The sequence below is a fragment of the Bicyclus anynana genome, chromosome 4 (assembly GCF_947172395.1).
Source record: "Bicyclus anynana chromosome 4, ilBicAnyn1.1, whole genome shotgun sequence".
In the NCBI taxonomy this organism is placed as follows: domain Eukaryota; kingdom Metazoa; phylum Arthropoda; class Insecta; order Lepidoptera; family Nymphalidae; genus Bicyclus; species Bicyclus anynana.
This window is the reverse complement of record NC_069086.1, coordinates 15899210-15919267: the sequence shown is the minus strand read 5'-3', so window position 1 is coordinate 15919267 and position 20058 is coordinate 15899210. Positions and strand designations below refer to the sequence as shown.

At 36.7% G+C, this 20058-nt stretch overlaps 2 protein-coding genes across 2 annotated transcripts; both read right to left on the bottom strand.

The window, feature by feature from the left end:
• Nucleotides 1-596: 596 nt before the first annotated feature.
• LOC112057035 (uncharacterized) lies at nucleotides 597-1327 on the bottom strand. Its single transcript, XM_024097525.2, has one exon. The coding sequence runs from the start codon at nucleotides 1264-1266 to the stop codon at nucleotides 643-645; it is 624 nt and encodes a 207-aa protein (XP_023953293.2). The 5' UTR covers nucleotides 1267-1327; the 3' UTR covers nucleotides 597-642.
• A 392-nt stretch (nucleotides 1328-1719) lies between these two features.
• On the bottom strand, nucleotides 1720-8988 carry LOC112057036 (homeotic protein ocelliless-like). Its single transcript, XM_024097527.2, has 3 exons — nucleotides 8701-8988; nucleotides 3833-4344; nucleotides 1720-2489 (listed from the first exon to the last, which is right to left on the bottom strand). Exons 1-3 carry the CDS (start codon nucleotides 8714-8716, stop codon nucleotides 2013-2015), a joined length of 1005 nt encoding a protein of 334 aa, XP_023953295.2. The 5' UTR covers nucleotides 8717-8988; the 3' UTR covers nucleotides 1720-2012.
• Between the last annotated feature and the right edge of the window lie 11070 nt (nucleotides 8989-20058).

The window sequence follows — 20058 nt, the reverse complement described above, 5'->3', positions numbered from 1 at the left end:
TTCTATCTGTGATCTGTCAAACAAATCAATTTCCATAAAAAATAAATAAAGTCTTACAAAATTTTCAATTATGAAGGGTTCATCCATGCTTGGTTATGTAGGTAATCTATATAGGTATTCCTCAAAGTCAACAAGTAGTGGAGAAAAAGTATTACTGGCCACCCACTTACATAAGATGGGTCATTATTTGAGAGGATCTTGATCTAGTATTTTTTCATAATAAAGGAATATTTTGCCATAACATTTTAAATGTAATAAATATTTCTGTTTAGACGATTTAGATCCCATTTATTACTGACCTATTGAGGCTTGTAGTAATCTATTTGCAGAAATTTCACTGTTTAATTGTTTGTAGTAGTAGAATCATTAACAATACTTATACTAATTATTCAATTACATTTTATAGTAAAAGCAATTCAAGATATCTATAAGACTTGTTTAGAAATCTCAACAATGGGCTATATTCAGAGTTGGATGTCCGTGAACTTATCTCAGGTCTCAATGCAGGCCTTCGAATTGATTATAGCAATTATTTAATGAAAAACAGCAAGATACTAGAGAGACTTCTATTACATATTTAAAAAAAAAAACATGCACACAGTTTATAATACTTTATTAACATAAGTAGGAAGAATACTTGAACTATGCAATATCAACAATTGGTTTGAATTCCAACCACAGTCTATCAAATTCATTTTTGTACTGTTCCACTAGTGTTTCCTGAGACGTCACTGCAACATTTTCCCAGTTACCATTTAGGGCTTGTGTTGTCCAATTTAGAGAGCCAATTATTACTAAAGGTGTACACCGAATGTCGTCAAATTCTGTGTCAATCAAGCAGAACTTATGGTGCATCAGATTTGTAGATTTCATCCAACGTACAGGTATACCTTGCTTCTCCAAACGTTTTAACGATGAGCCATTAGAGAATGCCATATCAGCATCGATAATTACACGAATTCTTACACCACGAATGGCCAGCTTGAGTATTTCGTTCGTCAATTCGACATTCGTCATTACGTACATGCAGATATCTATACTTCGTCGAGGAGAACTTAAATAGTAAAGTAGACGCTCCATACTCGGCGATATTAAACAGCGTGATAGTTTGCTTCTTTTCACCCCTGTGGTACCATATGAGAACATTATCACCTCGTTTATTGCAGCCTTTTTATACTTTTTTCTAAAGTGTTTATAAACAAAGTGTGAAGCAAAGGCTAACGAGAAAAATGCTATCACAGCTTGCGCTTTGTTGTTAAAAAACATTATTTTATACACGTTTTCATTACACTAAGATCAAAATCACAAGTTAAAGACTAACAGAACTAAATCTTACGTACAAGAATTTCAGAAAACCAAAGTTGGTATGCCAGCTGACCAAAATTTTTAAAAGTCAAAACAAAACATTCCAATGTTTTTACTTTTTCGTTTCGGCGCGAGCACAGACGACAAATGAAGGGCGCGGGCCGCAACCACAGAATATGACATAAACATATTGATATTGACAGATTGACATTCTACAACTCAGACCAAATAATACAATGTGGTGTAGATAATATCTTTGTTTGTTTTCATGTAGAGTTTGGCTAAATGAAAGTAGAGACAGAGACTGAAATCGCCCGCCAAATTTAAAAAAATCGGATGTAATTCTCAAAATTATAGTGCAAAAATTGAAATAACTGAGTTAACTTAAAGTATAGGTAGTAACGTATCCGCAAACAAAAAATAATTTAAGGAAACGCATGTCTTTTTAATTTGTTTAAAAGGTTTTTTAAATTTGACGGGCGATTTTAGTATCTACTTTCACTAGCCAATCAATTTATTTATATTTATCGGTATTTTTGTGCAATAAAAGGGTAAAAGGAAAGTGTTGATTTAATCTACAGTTTTTTTTTGTAATGGTAACTTGTAAAAAGAGGATTATGAATGAAAAATAATATTATACGAATTATAAAACATTTATTTTAATTCAGGAGGTACCTGGTACATTGTATAATTAGTTTTAACAAATTTCATAAAGTTATATTGTTAATACTGAAATCGTGTGGCCTAAGTCTCAAATTCAAATTATAGGAACTGTGATGTGCTGGTTGTAGTGTTCCACCGTAACTCCCTAATAACGCACAGGAACCATAACCATTGTCTGATGAAGTTCCATAATTTGCCACATTTTGTCCCATCAACGTATTCGAGTTGGGCACGTATTGCCTATTACCTACATTTTGCATCATTAATGTATAATCATTTTGGTATAACCCTGTGTTACTAATCGGTAAGCCGAGGTTGAAATTCAAGTTATTTGTTTGAAAGTGGTGTAACCACGGTTCCTTCGGGTTTCGGTTGAAATCTTGTCGATGGTCTGCAGATTGAGCGATACCAATTGGAACTGACACTGGTTCTGGAGAACTTTGACTAGTTGAAGTTCTATGTGACGATAGTGCTGATCTTTCGTTTCTTCTAAATTTAGCGCGCCTGTTTTGAAACCAAACCTGAAAAAAACAATTAAAATATTTAGATTACTAGCGGACGCCCGCGACTTCGCGTGGAATTTAGTTTTTCACAAATCCCTCGGAAAACCATGGATAAATTTGATTTTCGGGATAAAAAGTAGACTATGTCAATCCAGGCTATAATATATCTTAATACCAATTTTCAGCTAATTCGGTAGTCGGAAAGAGTAACAAACATTGATATCATCAAAATCATCAGTTTTCGCAAATCTCGGGAAACCATGGATTTTTCGGGATAAAAAGTAGCCTACGTGTCAATCCAGAATAAAATCTATTTCCATTCTAAATTTCAGCCAAATCGCTTCAGTAGTAGCGGCGTTAAAGAGTAACAAACATCCAAACATACATCCAAACATCCATACAAACTTTCGCGTTTATAATATTATACAGGAAGAAATTTTTTCAAGTACGGATATTTTTATATTTTGTACATAAACAAAATTTAATGAACACGTATTTTTTCTTTTTTTTTTTAACTCAACAATAACAAAGTTATCGTTAGCTAAAGTTTAAACATTTAAACAGGATTTGAGGGTCACCCTATCGCTGTACTAAGTAATAGCACAGTAATAGGCAACTACAAAATCAGCTGGTAGGTACTAGGTTAGCGAGCGCCCGCGCCGAGGGCCGTTGACCTTTCTACGTTTATTTTTGTACCTATTATTTTTTATAATAATTAAAGGTCGTCACTTTTGAGTTGAGTATCGATTTTCCCTTCATACTTTATTGGGCTTAGGACCATCAATAATGCGTAGTAATAATAAAAATTATAAACTTTCGATTGGAATAATGAAATACAAATGATGATTATTATTACGCAAACTTTTGCATTAAAGGATGATTCGACTTAAATGCGCAAGCGACGGCAGATTGTCTGTCACTGGTCGCCCATCGGCAATTCGGCAGGCGTCCTCAGGGATTTTTCGATCCCCTCACCCCTGCCACCCCCGTCAGCCGAAGCCGAAGAGATATGACTACTGCCGGTATTTCTTTGTCGGCGTCTTACAAAGTGCCGCCAGCAGTTGCGCAGTTTGTTTGGGAATGTGTCCATTATTTTGTTATTTCTGAGACATAAATTGAAAAAAAAAAATACATAAAATGTATCGAACTGTTTGTAGATTTATGTTCTATTAATGATACAGAACCACGAAAAAAAATGTCCGCACTAAAGTCCGAATCACCCTGTATAGTAGGATATAAGGATTACCACGTTTTTTAAAGTAGGATTACCACTCTTGAAAAAAGTAGGATAAGAGGAAAATTCGTTATCTCTAATCTACTTCGCCTACTACTTAGAAGTCATCAATTATAGTTGCTTTTACCTGAACTCTGGCTTCTGTTAAATTGACTCGTGATGCTAAATCTTCTCTCACAAACGCATCAGGGTAATGCGTCTTTTCAAAGACCTTTTCCAGCGCAGCCAATTGTTGACTTGTGAATGTTGTTCTATTTCTTCTTGGTTTTTTTCTTTCGTCTGTTTTACCATCCTTTTCTTCCTCTGACTCTTTTCGTATTTCCCTATCCTTTACTTTAGCTTCGTCAAATTTTCGTCTCATGTCCTCATACGCTAAATAATCTACAGGCTTAATATATTGTCTTTGGAAATCTTTGGGATACCATGAGAGGTCATTTTGGTAATTTGTTTCATAATTAGAACTTATTTGTCGTCCCGCTGTTAAGTGATGGAGTCTTAACAAACTATCTTCGTGGCACTTAATCATTTGGTATAAATTGTGATTGTTCTCTGGATAATTTGAAGTATTGTAGTTGTTGACTTGCGTTTGACTCTTTACTTCGTAGTTTTTAATTACTGAATCTTTAATGTTTATTCCTTCTGTAACAATATTATTAACATAAACATTGGATTTATAACCTATAATTTTATAATTATGATTGTGATCTGTTAGTTTCTCTACCTAAGCCTTTATCCACGACTCTTTAAGTGAGCCTATACACAATGTTGAGACCTAATGTTGCTGATTAAGCATGTAGTGATAAATAGAAAACGTACATTTATTGGCTAGATTTATATTAACAGTTACTGACTTTATCTACTCTCTGTACCTCTGTAAGTCGTCTGTCGTTAAGGGTTACCTAAAATTTAAGGTATAAGAGGTTATAAACAATTGAGTTTTCTGTAAAATTACTGTCAATATTGATAGGCTTAAGCTATAATAAATATATTGATCTTGGTCCTACAATCACGTAAATGCGATATTTTACGAAAACGCGAAAATCGCTTGTCGTATTACTCGTAAGATGAAAAATTTCACAGCTCAAATTAGGTCTGATAAGATGCTTCTAAAGGTAGGTTTAAGTAAGTATTTTTAGGTAACTAATAAGTTTACCATCTCAACATCGTCAGCTATGTCTCTATGACCTTCAGTTTCCCAATGGTTGAATATAAAGAACAAAGAGTCATTTTCTTTAAGCCGTTTTACATTATACACGGTACGGGAGGCAATCTGTGTGTCTTATTGTTCGGTGATTCGCGCAACAATATCAGTTACGAACACGTGCGATTGATTTAAGCCGCAAAGCAAAGATACGTCTTCATCTCAATATGGTCCGATAGTTTAGATATAGCCTCTACTTGTGTATTTTTATGCAAGCCAGCCCCGGATTTAAGGGAAAAGTCCAAAGGGTAGTTTCAGTGGCAGTTTCAAGGTATATTTGAATAAGATAAGGTCTATTTCAATAAGATCTGTCGTCGTCATCAACCCATATTCGGCTCACTGCTGAGCTCGAGTCACCTTTCAGAATGAGAGGGGTTAGGCCAATAGTCCACCACGCTGGCCCAATGCGGATTGGCATACTTCACACAGGCAGAATTAAGATAATTCTCTGGTATGCAGGTTTCCTCACGATGTTTTTCCTTCACCGTGATATTTAATTTCTTAAAATGCACACAACTGAAAAGTTGGAGGTGCATGCCCCGGACCGGATTCGAACACACACCCCCCGGAATCGGAGGCAGAGGTCATATCCACTGGGCTATCACGGCTCTTAAGATCTGTATGTAAGCTGAATTCGAAATATATTTTGATTTGATTTAATTTTTGATTTGTATATCAAAATACAGTACCTATTATGTGTTTGAAAAAAGCGAAGCAAGATTAGCGAGAACTAAAGCTGGTAATTTTAAGATAAAAGAAAGACTTGAGCGCTTGATGAGTAGTAATTTCGTACCTATGACCATTTAGTGTTAGCTATGCAAGTCAAATGAAAAATTGATTAACTAATAGCTTCTAACTCTTCATGTCACAATAAATGCCATATAGGCCTACGACGAAGAGAGCGGTATTTTTAAGTTGGTAATACTTTTTCCTCCCTTACTGTTTTAACATAATTTAACAAATTGTAGATAGATAGACCTACATAGCCGTGATAGCCCAGTGGATATGACCCCTGCCTCCGATTCCGGAGGGTGTGGGTTCGAATCCGGTCTGGGGCATGCACCTCCAACTTTTCAGTTGTGTGCATTTTAAGAAATTAAATATCACGTGTCTCAATCGGTGAAGGAAAACATCGTGAGGAAACCTGCATACCAGAGAATTACCTTAATTCTCTGCGTGTGTGAAGTCTGCCAATCCGCATTGGGCCAGCGTGGTGGACTATTGGCCTAACCCCTCTCATTCTGAGAGGAGACTCGAGCTCAGCAGTGAGCCGAATATGGGTTGATGACGACGATATACCTACATCCGGTCTAACATAAACATACTATCTACAAAGGTAGCACAAATATTTCCATCAGTATATTTTACCATTTTAGATAATATGATCAACATTCTAGCTGTAGTTGTCTTCTATGGTGGGTTATCTGCTTGTTCTGCTAACTTAGGTATCGTTATAAAATCTAAAGATTTTAAATTTAAATAGCACGTATATTTTCTTAGACAACTAATTTAGATGGGTAAGGATGCAGACATCAACCTCCGACTTTAGTGTTAGATACGTGTAGGAAATGCAGTCAGGTATTACCAATATTGTAAATTATCATTCTATAAGTTAAAAACCTACGTCAACGCAGTATTAGTTAAGTTGATAAATATTTAGACTCCTTTCTTTCTTTCCTATTTACCTATCTGTGCTTCTGTCTATTGTACCTATCCTTTCATTTTTCTTTCTTACTACATAGATTACATACGTAATGTAGATCTGACGATTAAAAATAAATACAATTTACTCGTATTGCATCCATAGCAGCTCTCAAATTAGTATCTAAATTTAATACAAACAATAATTCAAATTCATTTCAAGAGGCACTTTTAAAAAGTCAAATCTATTACGGGTTTTAAATATACAACAAACGTTTTTACAGTTTTACAATTTATGTCATCCTGTCTATGTATTCTAGGTACATAGTGCTCTACTAATGTATTAAGACAATAATCATGTAAATCTAAGGGCGCTTTTCCACCAGAGATGTGCGAGGAAGATGCGCTTTAACTCAGACCAATTATAGAAGGACCTGTATCGCACGCATAGTCACGAACAAAATTGTCTGTCATTTTCTGAAGAAAACGAGCTTAGATTTGGTATATATTTTATACTAAAGTACGGTTTTTGCCCGTTTTTTACACAACTCAATTGCACAAAAAGGTATTTTTACGGAGCTCTTTAACCGATGAACACGGTTACAACTATTAAAGATCGATTCTATAGGGACAGTTTTTATAATCGCATTAGATCGTTGATCATATACTTTGACAGAAAAGTAATGGCTAGCGAGGCAGGTCCTATACAATAATTGGTCTGAGCGCTTTAAAGATGCGCCGCCGCAAATTAGCGCGAGAAAGATATGTAGATAATCTGATCTGCACATACGAGTAGCTACGGCCCATAGCAGGTAGGTATACATAGCACGCATCCATAGCATGCATCCATAGCACGCATTTTTCTCTATAAAAAACATATCTTAGTTGAACCCGTTCCACCAGAGCTAATGTGCACCAATGCGGTTGAAATTATGCGTTTGATTATCATCAATCAATCATATTGATTGGTGTAATATTAAACGCATCCATAGCAACGTGCGTAGCACATCTCTGGTGGATAAGCACCTTAGTTCTAACATTAGTTTATTGCAATTGTTTTATTTATCAAGAAGGAATCAACCGACCCTGAACCTATTTTTTCCTATCGTTTCTTCAAAATTCGGCTAGTATTGCTTCTGATATGCGTTTGCGTAAATGCCAAAGTTGGCTTAACAAATATGTAGTCAATTGTTTTATTTTCAAGTTTTCCTGAATAAAAGTATTTACTTTTTAATCTTTATAAATTAAGAGCGCCGTGATAGCCCAGTGAATATGACCTCTCGGATTCGGAGGGTGTAGGTTCGAATCCGGTCCGGAGCATGCACCTCCAACTGTTCAGTTCTGTGCATTTTAAGAAATTAAATATCTCAAACAGTGCAGGATAAACATCGTGAGATTTTTTTTAAGTCACTGCGTGTATGAATCCGCATTGGGCTAGCGTGGCCTAGCCCCTCTCATTCTGAGACGAGACTCGAGCTCAGCAGTGAGCCGAATATGGGTTGTAAATGAACTTTTTAAACTCCATTATTTTATTAACCGTCTCAAAATAGGAGGTTAAATTTTTGGACCCGTTGTTGTCAAAACATTCATTCATCCAATTGGTTGCAGTTTTCTTTATTACCTACTGCATAATTTTTAGAGAGAATATTTTAAATATTACGCCGTTGGTTATTACGAAAAATAGTAACGATTAAGAAAAGTATATTTTTTAAGTGTCGGTCTACTCAGAGAAACAAAGATTTTTTTTGTCTAAATTGTCATTTATAGGCAGAGATGTGATTTATTTGAAATACTTGGCTTGGCTGGTTTTTTATTTTTTTCTTCGTTGGTCAAAGTGCGCGCCTTTAGTCTTTTTCGACGATCGTTTTTGTTCGGCTCGGCATTGTGTCTCTATTTCTCATGATAAATACAAATTATCTGTGATTTGGTCAAAAGGTATTTTATTTTGAAAATACATATGTATTTTGCATTTAGCATTTAAAATACCAAACGCAAACCTATTTGGTATTTTGCATTTGAAATAGTAAATATCAAAAGTATTTTGCATTTTGTATTTAAATGCTTTTTTAAAACCATTTTGTACATCTCTGTTTATAGGTTTAGGCCACTTCAACATTGGTTGTATTACGTAATGAAAAACATACAAAACTTACCCTTAATTTGGTCCATTTCATATTTAAAACAGTTTTAAGTCACTACAATCATAAACATAATATATCTCAGCATTAGATAAGCATGTTGAATTAAAATTCTCTTCATATGAACAGCGATGTCACAACCGATTCAAATAAACGCCGTTGTCCAGTTTAACTCCAATCGAAGTACATGTAATTGTTATTAATTCACCACCTTATTGAATTACTATAATTAAATAATTCAACTAACACGGTCTAATGTGCGAACTAATGGAGTCTCTACTGTGATCTGGCTCGTTCGTTAGCCGATCCCGAAAACCGACATGTGTGTGCGAAAAAATGTCGTGTAAACAACCCTACAGAATACACCCACTTGTAATGTTACAATTAAACACACACTTATCATGAAAGTAATAAAGTCCAAAATACACAAAGGCAGTTACAAATTAAGATTTAGAATTATATTATTGAAAAGTAAACCTTACCTTCATGATAGGTTGAAGCTATTTCTGAACGAATTGAAACGAATAGGAGTTTTCTCATTTTGTTAAGAATACACTTAGGCGTGGCTTACCTTTGCCTGCCCATTTAAAAAAAGAACGAGATTTGAGCGGGAAGCGTTTTCGAGTCACGATAATTGACACGTCAAGTATTATTTATAGCAAAGAAGAAAATTAACATTAACTTTTTATGTAATTGGTTTTGAAAAGTTTATGTTGTTGAGGATGTGGAAATATTATTTTTATAGCCACAAAATTAGATTAAAGGAACCAAAAAAAAATAACTCAATTTTATTTTTCCTTTGTAATGCATTGTTTATAAAAATAACCTATGATTAAAGTTGGTAGGTGTTACTATGGAAATCATAAGAATGAATAATGATGAATGAGTCTTTGCAGCGTGGTCAAGCCGGTGAAACCTATATATAAAAAAACGTCACGCGTCTCTATAACATTCACTTAAACAAACTTTTTCATTAAGTAAATAGTGATAAGGTCGCCTTTTGCCTAAAAATTTATGTGTTCTTTGGTTATTTTTCTGTTTTGTGCAATAAAGTTATCATAAATAAATAAATAAATAAATAAATTAATTAATATAATAATCCAATATAAAAATAGTCCAACTCATTTCTTTAGTTTTTATGAACAGTTTTTTAAATATTTAAAAACATGAGAGAGCCATTTTTCTTGAATAATATTGAAATTTACTGATGCGACGCTTCGTGATACTGACTCGAGATTGTATTCGTTTTTGAATTATGTATTTGGAGCGGCTACGACACCGTCGTGTTCCGTGCGTTCTATCTGCCTATTATTCTTTAATATGTGCCCAGACCTTTATATTTTTTCTGCGCACTAGCCGTGGAGCTACTAAGGTAAAGCCCAAGTTTAACTTTTAGATTAGCTAAGGTTATTGTTCAATAAAAATGAAATATTTCGCCATACCTGCCTTTTAAATAATATGACCAAAATTCCCCTCCAATAATCCGTAATAACTTTGTTACAAAAATAATCAACCGGATCGGAATGAAATCCGTGTCCTCTCGATACTGAATCGAGCCCCTAACCGTTGACAATAGGGATGATGACAGATTTTTAAATTGTATATAAATTAAGAGTATACTTATAGAAAAGCAATTTTGTAAAAGCAACAGGGTATCTGCGATCATTACTTTCGGAGCTAAAGGGATTTAAAGGGTCAGATTTGCGGCGCTGCCGCGGATCTCTGAAAAACGCTCCATACAAAATGGCACGATTTAGTGACGTCGTTGGCTCGCTGATCGTTAGGTTTGTATGGGCGTTCAAACAAAATTACTAATATCTTTGTTATTTCTGCGTTTATGTTTATAGTTTACATATTAAAAAATGGCACATTTAATGTAAGGAAGCTAATACTGTATGAACTTTCATCTAATTACGATGAAAAAAATTTAATAGATTTTGAAATTTTATAATCTTATTTATTTTGCAAATATCTAGACAATCTTTTTATGTATAAATTAGTTAACATTGACCTTATTTACCCGAATGTATCATAAAAATCAATATATTCAAACCTAGTCATCATCCCCATTAAGGGCTGAGGCTTTAAGTAAAAATGTTTAGATCAGCATTTTTGGAAATCTCACAGATTATATATACAGATATAACAGATAGAACGCACGGAACACGACGGTGTCGTAGCCGCTCCAAATACAAAATTAAAAAACGAATACATTCTCGAGTCAGTACGCCACGAAGCGTCGCTTAAGTAATTTTAAATATTATAATAAGTGTCCGACCGAAAGGTTCGGTTTCAGCCAAAATAGGACAAAATATTGAATGAAACAGTAACAAAATAGTGATTTGATTATTGATGACTGTTAAACATTTTGCTGTGAGAATCATTTGAAAATATAATGAAAATATTATTAATATTTTATACTATGTTAAATAAATAATTTTTTATCAAACTTAATATACTGTGTTAACATTTCATGTCCTAATTAATGCAGAATAATTTATACTACGTGAGTTTCGGTTTCGGTTTCGGCCGAAAAACCAGTTTAGGTCGGACTCTAATATTATTGAAGAAAAATGGTCTTATGTTTTTTAAATATTTTAAAAACTATTTACAAAAACTAAAGAAATAAAGAGTATTTTTATTGGTATTTATTGAATAACACCTATATTAATTTACGTAATTGTTGTTAGTGTTAAATTTTGAAATACAAATTATGAAAAAAGTTTGTATCTTGAACCTATGCGGAAGTCAAGGAGACGCGTGACTTTTGGGTTTTTATAGGTTTCACCGGCTTCACCACACCGCTTGTAAAGACTCATTTTGGATTTATTCTTTATTCTGTGGGAAATCTATACAAAATAAAATCTTTAGTTGTACCATAGTTGTATATTTTTCTTGAAAATTTTCAGTTTTGATATATTATTTTCTTCTTTTCAGGTAATTATTACCTACAAAGTATATCTCTAAACATATTATATTCTATTTGAATCGCAATTCAATGATTTAATGCAATTATCAGGCGATGAGTTTACCGTCCCCGCGTAGCGTCTGGCAGTCGGCGCGTACAGTCGTTTTTCGAGGTTTTACGCTAATTCGATGCGACGGGTCTCAGTTCTATTCCCGGCTTGGCACACACGGGAATGCAGCACGACGGAAATTTCAAAAATTATTCCAATTCTATATGGAACATTGTACGGTTGATGCGTTTCATGCAGCTGGGGATTTTGTTTTTCAATAATTCAATATACGTAGATACTTAAGGTAACTTTTGATGGCATGGAAAGTTATCAAATTATCTTTCCACGTACCAAAAATAAATAGATTTTATTACGAAGTTTATTGATTTTAGTACATTGTTTTCGGTGCGGGGTCGCCATTCCAGCACCTTGGGACCCCAACGTCCATCGGTTCTTCGAACTATGTGGCTGGAAAGCGCAGTGTTAGTCGACTCCCCACTAGACCGAGGATATCAAGCGAGTTGCAAGGAGCCGCTGGATGCTGGCGGCTCGAGATCGTTGTGCTTGGAGGTCCATGCAAGAGGCCTATGTCCAGCAGTGGACGTCTATCGGCTGATAAGGTAAGGTAGTACATTGTTAGTAGTTACTGTTTTTTTTTTTAAGTTACTTCAATACTGAGACAGAGGTGGACCGCCGAATCAAACTCGGTTAAACTGCGCTCGGAAAACTCTGCGATATCTTTTTGTTCAAAATTCCTTAATACCTGATGAAGAAAGTCTTCGAACAGTGCGTTTTCTATCTAGTACGGTCTCGAAACTTGGATTCGTCTAAAATTCTTCAGTGCCTAACACGAAGAACTGTGCATGTTGCCAGTGATGACTTAGGTATCCGAGAATTAGTCGCTAAATAGCCTTATAAAAAGACTCCCTCAGCGGGCGATGAAGCGAGATATGCTTGGAGTACTGCGTGAATAACTCCGGTAATATATTCTTAAGAAAATTTCAAGAGTGTTTAGTGAAGAGTTACCACTAAGTCTGGCGACTAGAAAAATTTACCTCCGGCCGTTATTTTTGACGGCCTCCGTGACGCAGTGGTATGCGCGGTGGATTTACAAGAGCAAAACGGAGGCCCTAGGTGCGATCCCAAGCTGGGCCGATTGAGTTTGTCTTAATTGATCTAGGTCTGGCTGGTGGAAAGCCACGACCATGGCTAGTTACCACCTTACCAGCAAAGACGAAGGTAGGTACCGCCAAACCGCTATTTTAGCGTTCCGAATTCCGGTACAATGTCGTGTAGAAAAGGGGTGTAAATTTTCATGCTACTCCTTACAAATTACCCCCGCTTCCATCTTAGATTGCATCAACACTCATCATCAGGTGAGATTGTAGTAAAGGGCTAACTTGTAATGAATAAAAAAAACTATGCTAAGCACATGGGCAAACTTTTGGCCTTCATAAAGTGAGTTAATATCACACACTCTCGGTCTATTCTGAATAGCAAATTTTAAATTAAGAAGAAAATGAAAAAAATAGACAATCAAATTCCTCTAGACCGCATCGTTCTATATTCAAAAAGCAAGCGCGCGAAAGTGTCATGGCGGCCATAATTGGGGGTGACAGTTGACGGCGGCGGCTGGTCCACAGAGCTCGTTTGCGCGGGCGCGTAACGAGACTGTACTAATCTTGTCTTGTAGTTTAATAATAAAGAGATGGATAGACATTAAAGCGTTCGTTATGACTAATGTTCTAAATATAACTGCCTAATATATTTGTTTGATTACCTACCCTCAATTTCTACTTCTAGACAGCGCCATTATCTAAATTATGACGTGGTTCTAAGCAATGAATTAGAATTTAGAATAACAGTTTTATCTGTGAATTCTGTAATGTCTATCCTCTGCCACAGATTTTTAATAGGTAAGTACAGTACAAGCCTCTGCATAAAGCATAATCATTGTCAGCTTATTTTAACGGTCGACTACAAGGCCAGACCTACCTCCATAAAGCAGAGTGGATATGGTGATTACCCACCATGCAACTCATACATACATACATCAATACTTGTATGGCCACTGATGATAATGATTATAATCGAGACCGTCAGCACGAGGCTGCAACACCACCAACTTCCCAATTTCGGCTGAGAATTTTAGATTAAAAAGAAATTAAAATGAATTTGGTGTGTTTCTGAAAGCAACCAAGTTTGCGAATGCATGTTCAGCCGGCTAAATTACTAACGTTGACATAACATTATGTTAGCTACTTAATATAATTAACATCAAATCGATTTCAACTACACTTTTCCTTAAATCCGATTGTTAACGAAAAATATAATGTCAACTGAACCACTACCACTACTCTATGTTATCCACAAAGGCAGTTGTTACCGGATGACATTTGTACCATAATCTCAATCTTCAGATAACATTAAATTAAACTTGAAAGAATTACTAACAATTTCGTTAACATGTCCACTAAAACTACATAGTGAATAGGTCTTGAGATTTAGGTCTAAGATCAATAAATATGTCTTAGGTAGACGCCACACTGCCTCGGCTCAATAAATCATGTGAGCTCGTTGACAACAAATCATAAGTTTGACACAATATTTTCGTCACGGTGGTCTGTGGCATTAAGAGTTCATCTCGCATGCATGTAGGATGTAGGGCCAATAATGCGTGAACATTGTCATTTGTCAAATATCATCCGGTAGGGTGACTGTTCTGCTTTGATTTTGAGGATAAGTACTATCAATTTGTTCTTTTATTTTTAAGCTCCATGTTAGGGCTCAATAAAAACACACTTAATTTATTTTGACGGTTTATTGCGGAAATGTATGCAGTGGCTCTTTCGCGGTTCACGCAAAAGTTGTATATTAGTAGTATACTAACACTCTATATCCCATTATATGTAAGGACGAAGGCCTGGCCCTCTAGTGTGTTATTAAAATAGGCTGGTAATGATACCATCAAATATCCTCGTCGTCGAATTTAAGTCTTGGATTAAATCTTTTTTAAATTTCGATTTAAAAATATTACTTACCACTTTTATGTCTAGCACAATAGTTAGCTTCATACTAACCCTTGCCTAGAGTTAGAGAACCTTAGTGTAGTTAAATTTAAAGTTTTATCCGAGAAGTTTACACTAAGCTAAGTAACGGCGATTGGCGATATGGTTCCCATACTGTGCCGACAAAAATTATGAAAAAACAACACTTTATACGGTCATATCAGCTCCATGATACCGTGACGGTACGTATCAAAAATTTTCAAGGTCTGACCCAAACTTATGCTCAAGAAGGGACTTGTCCACAATAACACTACAGTGTGGTCACACCAGCGCGCGCAGCACAATTACCGCAACTCAATACAGCCATCCGTCACGTCGCCTCCACGCAACGGTTCGTCCCAACGATTAATTAAGAGTTTATTTTAACTGCATACCGAACTTAAAATATTTAATTGCACTAAATCTAATTGTTACCCGGCTCGATATAGATATCAATAATCAATACCCTTCCTTTTGACTTCGCCGTAGTCGGGTATAAATAAAAGTTTAGTTGAAGTTACTATTGAATGACATTTTGAAACATGAGTGAAAAAAATTAATTCTACCAACGCAATACCACTGAAAAGAATACATGGAGTAGCCCAAATTTGGTTGAAAAAATGGACAATACGTTTTGCCAATAAAAATATGTCCGCTACGTTTTTCACGGATTTAAAATAAGAGGTCAATGAAGTTTTAGGAAATAATTTTTTGACAAACCTATTTTAAGAATAAACTCCATTCTCGTTCGCGTACCTTTAAATAGACAACTTAAAAACTGGTGGTCGCTATCGCTCATAAGGCCACAACCGTTTTGCTGTGAATTTTTTTGAAGAATGAATATTTCGTAATCCGATCTAGGATCGAGCTCATTCAGGACTTTATCTCTTGTACATGTGGTATTCAGTGGCGTGCACTTCATGCATGCATGCTTATTAAATGAAGATTTTCCCAGTTCGGTTATTTTTTCTTACTAGTGCATACCCTGATCGACAACCTTATGCACGCCACTGGTGGTATGGTAGCCGCTGGATGCTGGCGGCTCGAGACCGTTGTGTTTGGAGCAGGGATGTAGCTACCGTCGTATCAGCCGTATCGCAAATATTTGCAAAATGTAATCCATAATCCCACTTAATCTGGTGCTTCACGGAAAAAAAAGATAAAAATCTATCTATAGAGTTTTCACTTCAAATATGACAAAAGTCGTAAAAAACAATCTCTTTTTTTCCCCGGGTTTATTGTACGCCTAAAAGTTGAAAACATAGGTGAAGTCACTGTCATACTTATTTTAAGCACGCATTTTTGTTTATTTTGTGAGAAACCTTACCCCTCATTTGGGCCCCCAACTAATTTTGATACAGGGCCCTTCCAAGACACGCTACGCCACTGGTTTGGAGGTTCATGCAAGAGGTCCATGTCCAGCAGTGGACGTCGACCTCTTGCTCCTCCAGCTGATGATGATGATGATGATGATATGGTATTCTGTGTCCATAGCAAATTAACTCCTGATCCAGTGCAGTTAGCAACATTACAAGCCATATTCGGCTCACTGCTGAGCTCGAGTCTCCTCTCAGAATGAGAGGGGTTAGGCCAATAGTCCACCACGCTGGCCCAATGCGGATTGGCAGACTTCACACACGCAGAGAATTAACCAAATTCTCTGGTATGTAGGTTTCCTCACGATGTTTTCCTTTACCGTTTGAGACACGTGATATTTAATTTCTTATAATGGACACAATTGAAAAGATGGAGGTGCATGTCATGGACCGGATTCGAATCCACACCCTCCGGAATCGGAGGCAGAGGTCATATTCACTGGGCTATCACGGCTCATTAGCAACATTAGGTAAACTCCAATTATAGTCGTCTTTAAAAATCACCATAAACCCCGTACAAATTAATCATCAGTGTTTCGCCTCATCGCCGAACACTCTCGTGTTGACATTTGTACCATATTAATGGTTCTGGAAGCTAACGGCTCGTGCGATTTGCGACGCGAGAACATCCGGAATATAAGACCTTGTATGGGATGCGCGGGCGCCGGCCGACGGGACTCGATGTAAAGGTAACCCGCCAGGAATCGGCTTGCATGAACTCTTTGCCGCTGATACAATATACATTTATTTTTATTAGGCCATGATTACTGATGATACTGATGACTGATACTGATACCTATAATACTATAGGTATCAGCGGCGAAGAGTTCATGCAAGCTGATTCCTTGCTGGTTACCTTTAAAAATCCATGCATATTCATTGCATGCATATTCATTGTTTTTCTAGATATATGAGAAACCGGAGATTGTATCACGTTATTTAAATTTCTTTCTCTTTGGGATGGCTTACCTTCATCCAAAATACATCCTTAGCCACTGATAGGTACAGCATTATTTTCTGAAATATATTATGCGATAAACAATTTAGGTACCCTTGATATGTGGGAATCAACACAATGAGGAATTTCGCAGGACACGTCTTACAATCGTGTTTTACGAGCCGTGATAGCCCAGTAGATATGACCTCTGTCTCTAATTCCGGAGGGCGTGGGTTCGAGTCCGGTCCGGGGCATGCACCAACAACTTTTCAGTTGTATGCATTTTAAGAAATTAAATATCACGTGTCTCAAACGGAGAAAGGAAAACATCGTGAGGAAACCTGCATATCTGAGAATTTTCTTAATTCTCTAGGTGTGTGAAGTCTGCCAATCCGCATTGGGCCAGCGTGGTGGACTTTTGGCCTAAGGCCTCTCATTCTGAGAAGAGACTCGTGCTCAACAGTCCACCACACCATCTTTTTACACTTTATTAATATATGATTTTATCGCAGTTAAACAAAACAATGTTCGATAAAAAGTTGCTAATAAATAATTTTCGTTATCTGCTAACTCCTCCCGACTTACAAATAGGTTGTCGTAAAAAATGTCCCAAAATACGTGGACATAAGTAATATTTCCTCAGGAAATCTATAATTTGTGAACGCGTTACAATTATTTTAATTGAAAACAGACCACTCCAAAGTAGCACCGGGAGTCGGCATCTCTGTCTTAGCTTTTTTTAGCTTTTTTACGTAATGTCGTTATACTTTGACACTTTTTTACGACACCGCTTATCGTTTTATCAGCCCCGTTAAGAGCATGTCAGTGTAGAGTGTTTCACTATTTTTGACAGTATTGCCAAGCCGTCAATGACACGTCCCATGGGATTCGAAGTGCACTTCAGTTTTGACGTGTCAATTTTTGGGAACGGCAGCTCTTTAGCATTTTTTTACAAAATGTCCAAGTTCGTTATGTAAGTTCAAGATATTCGCAGAAGCTGATCGACATTTTTGGGTAAATATTTTAGAAAGGCTGAAAAGTGGTCTTGTACGTCTCCCGTACTAGCAATACAGAGCTGAAGGAATGGCTGGGGAGTAGTGGGGCTAAATCAAATCCTTCAAGGTAGACAAGGACATAAGATATAAGGATCGCACCCAAAATTTTTAGAGGAAAATGAGCTTAGAATAGGTATATCTCTGATACTAAACTAGAAGTTGTTGAGGAAAAATATATTTTTACGAAAACGCCCTCCTAGCCAAGTGGCCGATTCTCTTTCTACGCTCGCTAACGCTTCGAAAACTAGCCCTCAGGTATGCAGGTTTCCTCACGATATTTTTCCTTCACCGTTTGAGACTCGTGATATTTAATTTCTTAAAACGCACATAACTGAAAAGTTGGAGGTGCGTGCCCCGAACCGGATTCGAACCTACACCCTCCGAAATCGGAGGCAGAGGTCTATCGCGGCTCTATATAAATATATACTTAATACACAAATTCAAAGTTCAAACGGTAAGCTCGAGTATTTACGTAACCCAATACACCACACACAGGATGATTTCTTCGAATCTTTGTAAATAGCCGACCACCCTCTGGCGGTATCGGTTACAGAGACGCCGCCGGCTGACAGGCGACGTCAGCTGACTGCTGACGCCGGACCGTGACCTGTCAACTTATATACAGTGATCTCTTTAAACTTTTATATAGGTCGTACAACAAAAACCCGAGTATCCTTACTCGAATTGGCCAAAGACATGGATTGGACAATAGAGTTCAACTGTTTTTGACTGGTACCCTAAAGAGGGAAAACGTAGCAAACTCAAACTCAAAATTCATTTATTTCAAATAGGCTTAGTTTACAAGCTCTTTCGAAAGTCAGGTAATAATATTAAACTTAAGATAATGGAGATAATAATTATTCGAAAACTTAAAATTAAAGTTACGAGGGCTGCAAACGCGCCTTGGTCCGAGAAGAGCCCACAACAAACTCAGCCAGGTTTATCCTTTTTTAGTTTATCACCATTTAACAATAGGTATATAAGTAGCCTGTCATGTAATACATTTCATTTCCAAGCAATTTTGTCGTTTACGTAATCATTAACACTATAATACGATTTTTCTATAAGCTTACGTTTAATAAAAACTTTGAACAAAGGACATTAGCAGATAAGATGAGCAGATGATAGTAATGGTTCCGATCGAATTGGTCTTTTCTAGGCCACGGTGGTATATCTCATGATGAGATTAACCATGTAGGAGGAGGAGATATTATAGTGCTCAGTTTTATGCTCAAGAACAGTCCCTGTAGCCAAGTGGAACGTCGATTCTCTTTCTACGATCGCAAACGCTTCGAAAACTAGAATTTTTTTTTATTCTTTAGAAGTTAGCCCTTGACTACAATCACACCTGATGGTAAGTGATGATGCAATCCAAGATGGAAGCGGGCTAACTTGTCAAGAGGAGGATGAATATCCACACCATATTCGGTTTCTACACGACATCGTACCGGAACGCTAAATCGCTTGGCGGTACGTTTTTGTCGGTAGGGTGGTAACCAGCCAGACCTGGATAAATTAAGAAAATCTTAATCGGCCCTGCCAGGGATCGAAACCAGAACCTCCGTCTTGTACCGCGCATACCACTGTGCCTTCAAAAGATGCACTCTCTTTTCCCTCACTTTTACATTCCGATGGGACGGCACACCGACACGTCCAGTAAAAGATCAAGCGCAGGACCGACGGCATTACGTGCTCTGCAAGGCTCCAGGGTGTACCACCATCACCAACTTCCCAACTCCAGGCTGCTCTTAAGATTTTCCTTGTTTGAAAATTCCCAATGAGGTTTTTATTGTTATTTACTAGATGCTAAGGATAACAATCGGGACCAATGAATTAACATACTCTACGAGGCACGGCAATAACTTCCCAACTTCTGAGCTGACAATTTTTACTGCAATTTCATAGAACAAAAAAAGTTCAATATTCAATAGCCCGTCCCAGGACTCGAACCTAGACACTCGTGATCCCAAGCCACATATGCTAACCACTAGACCAACGATG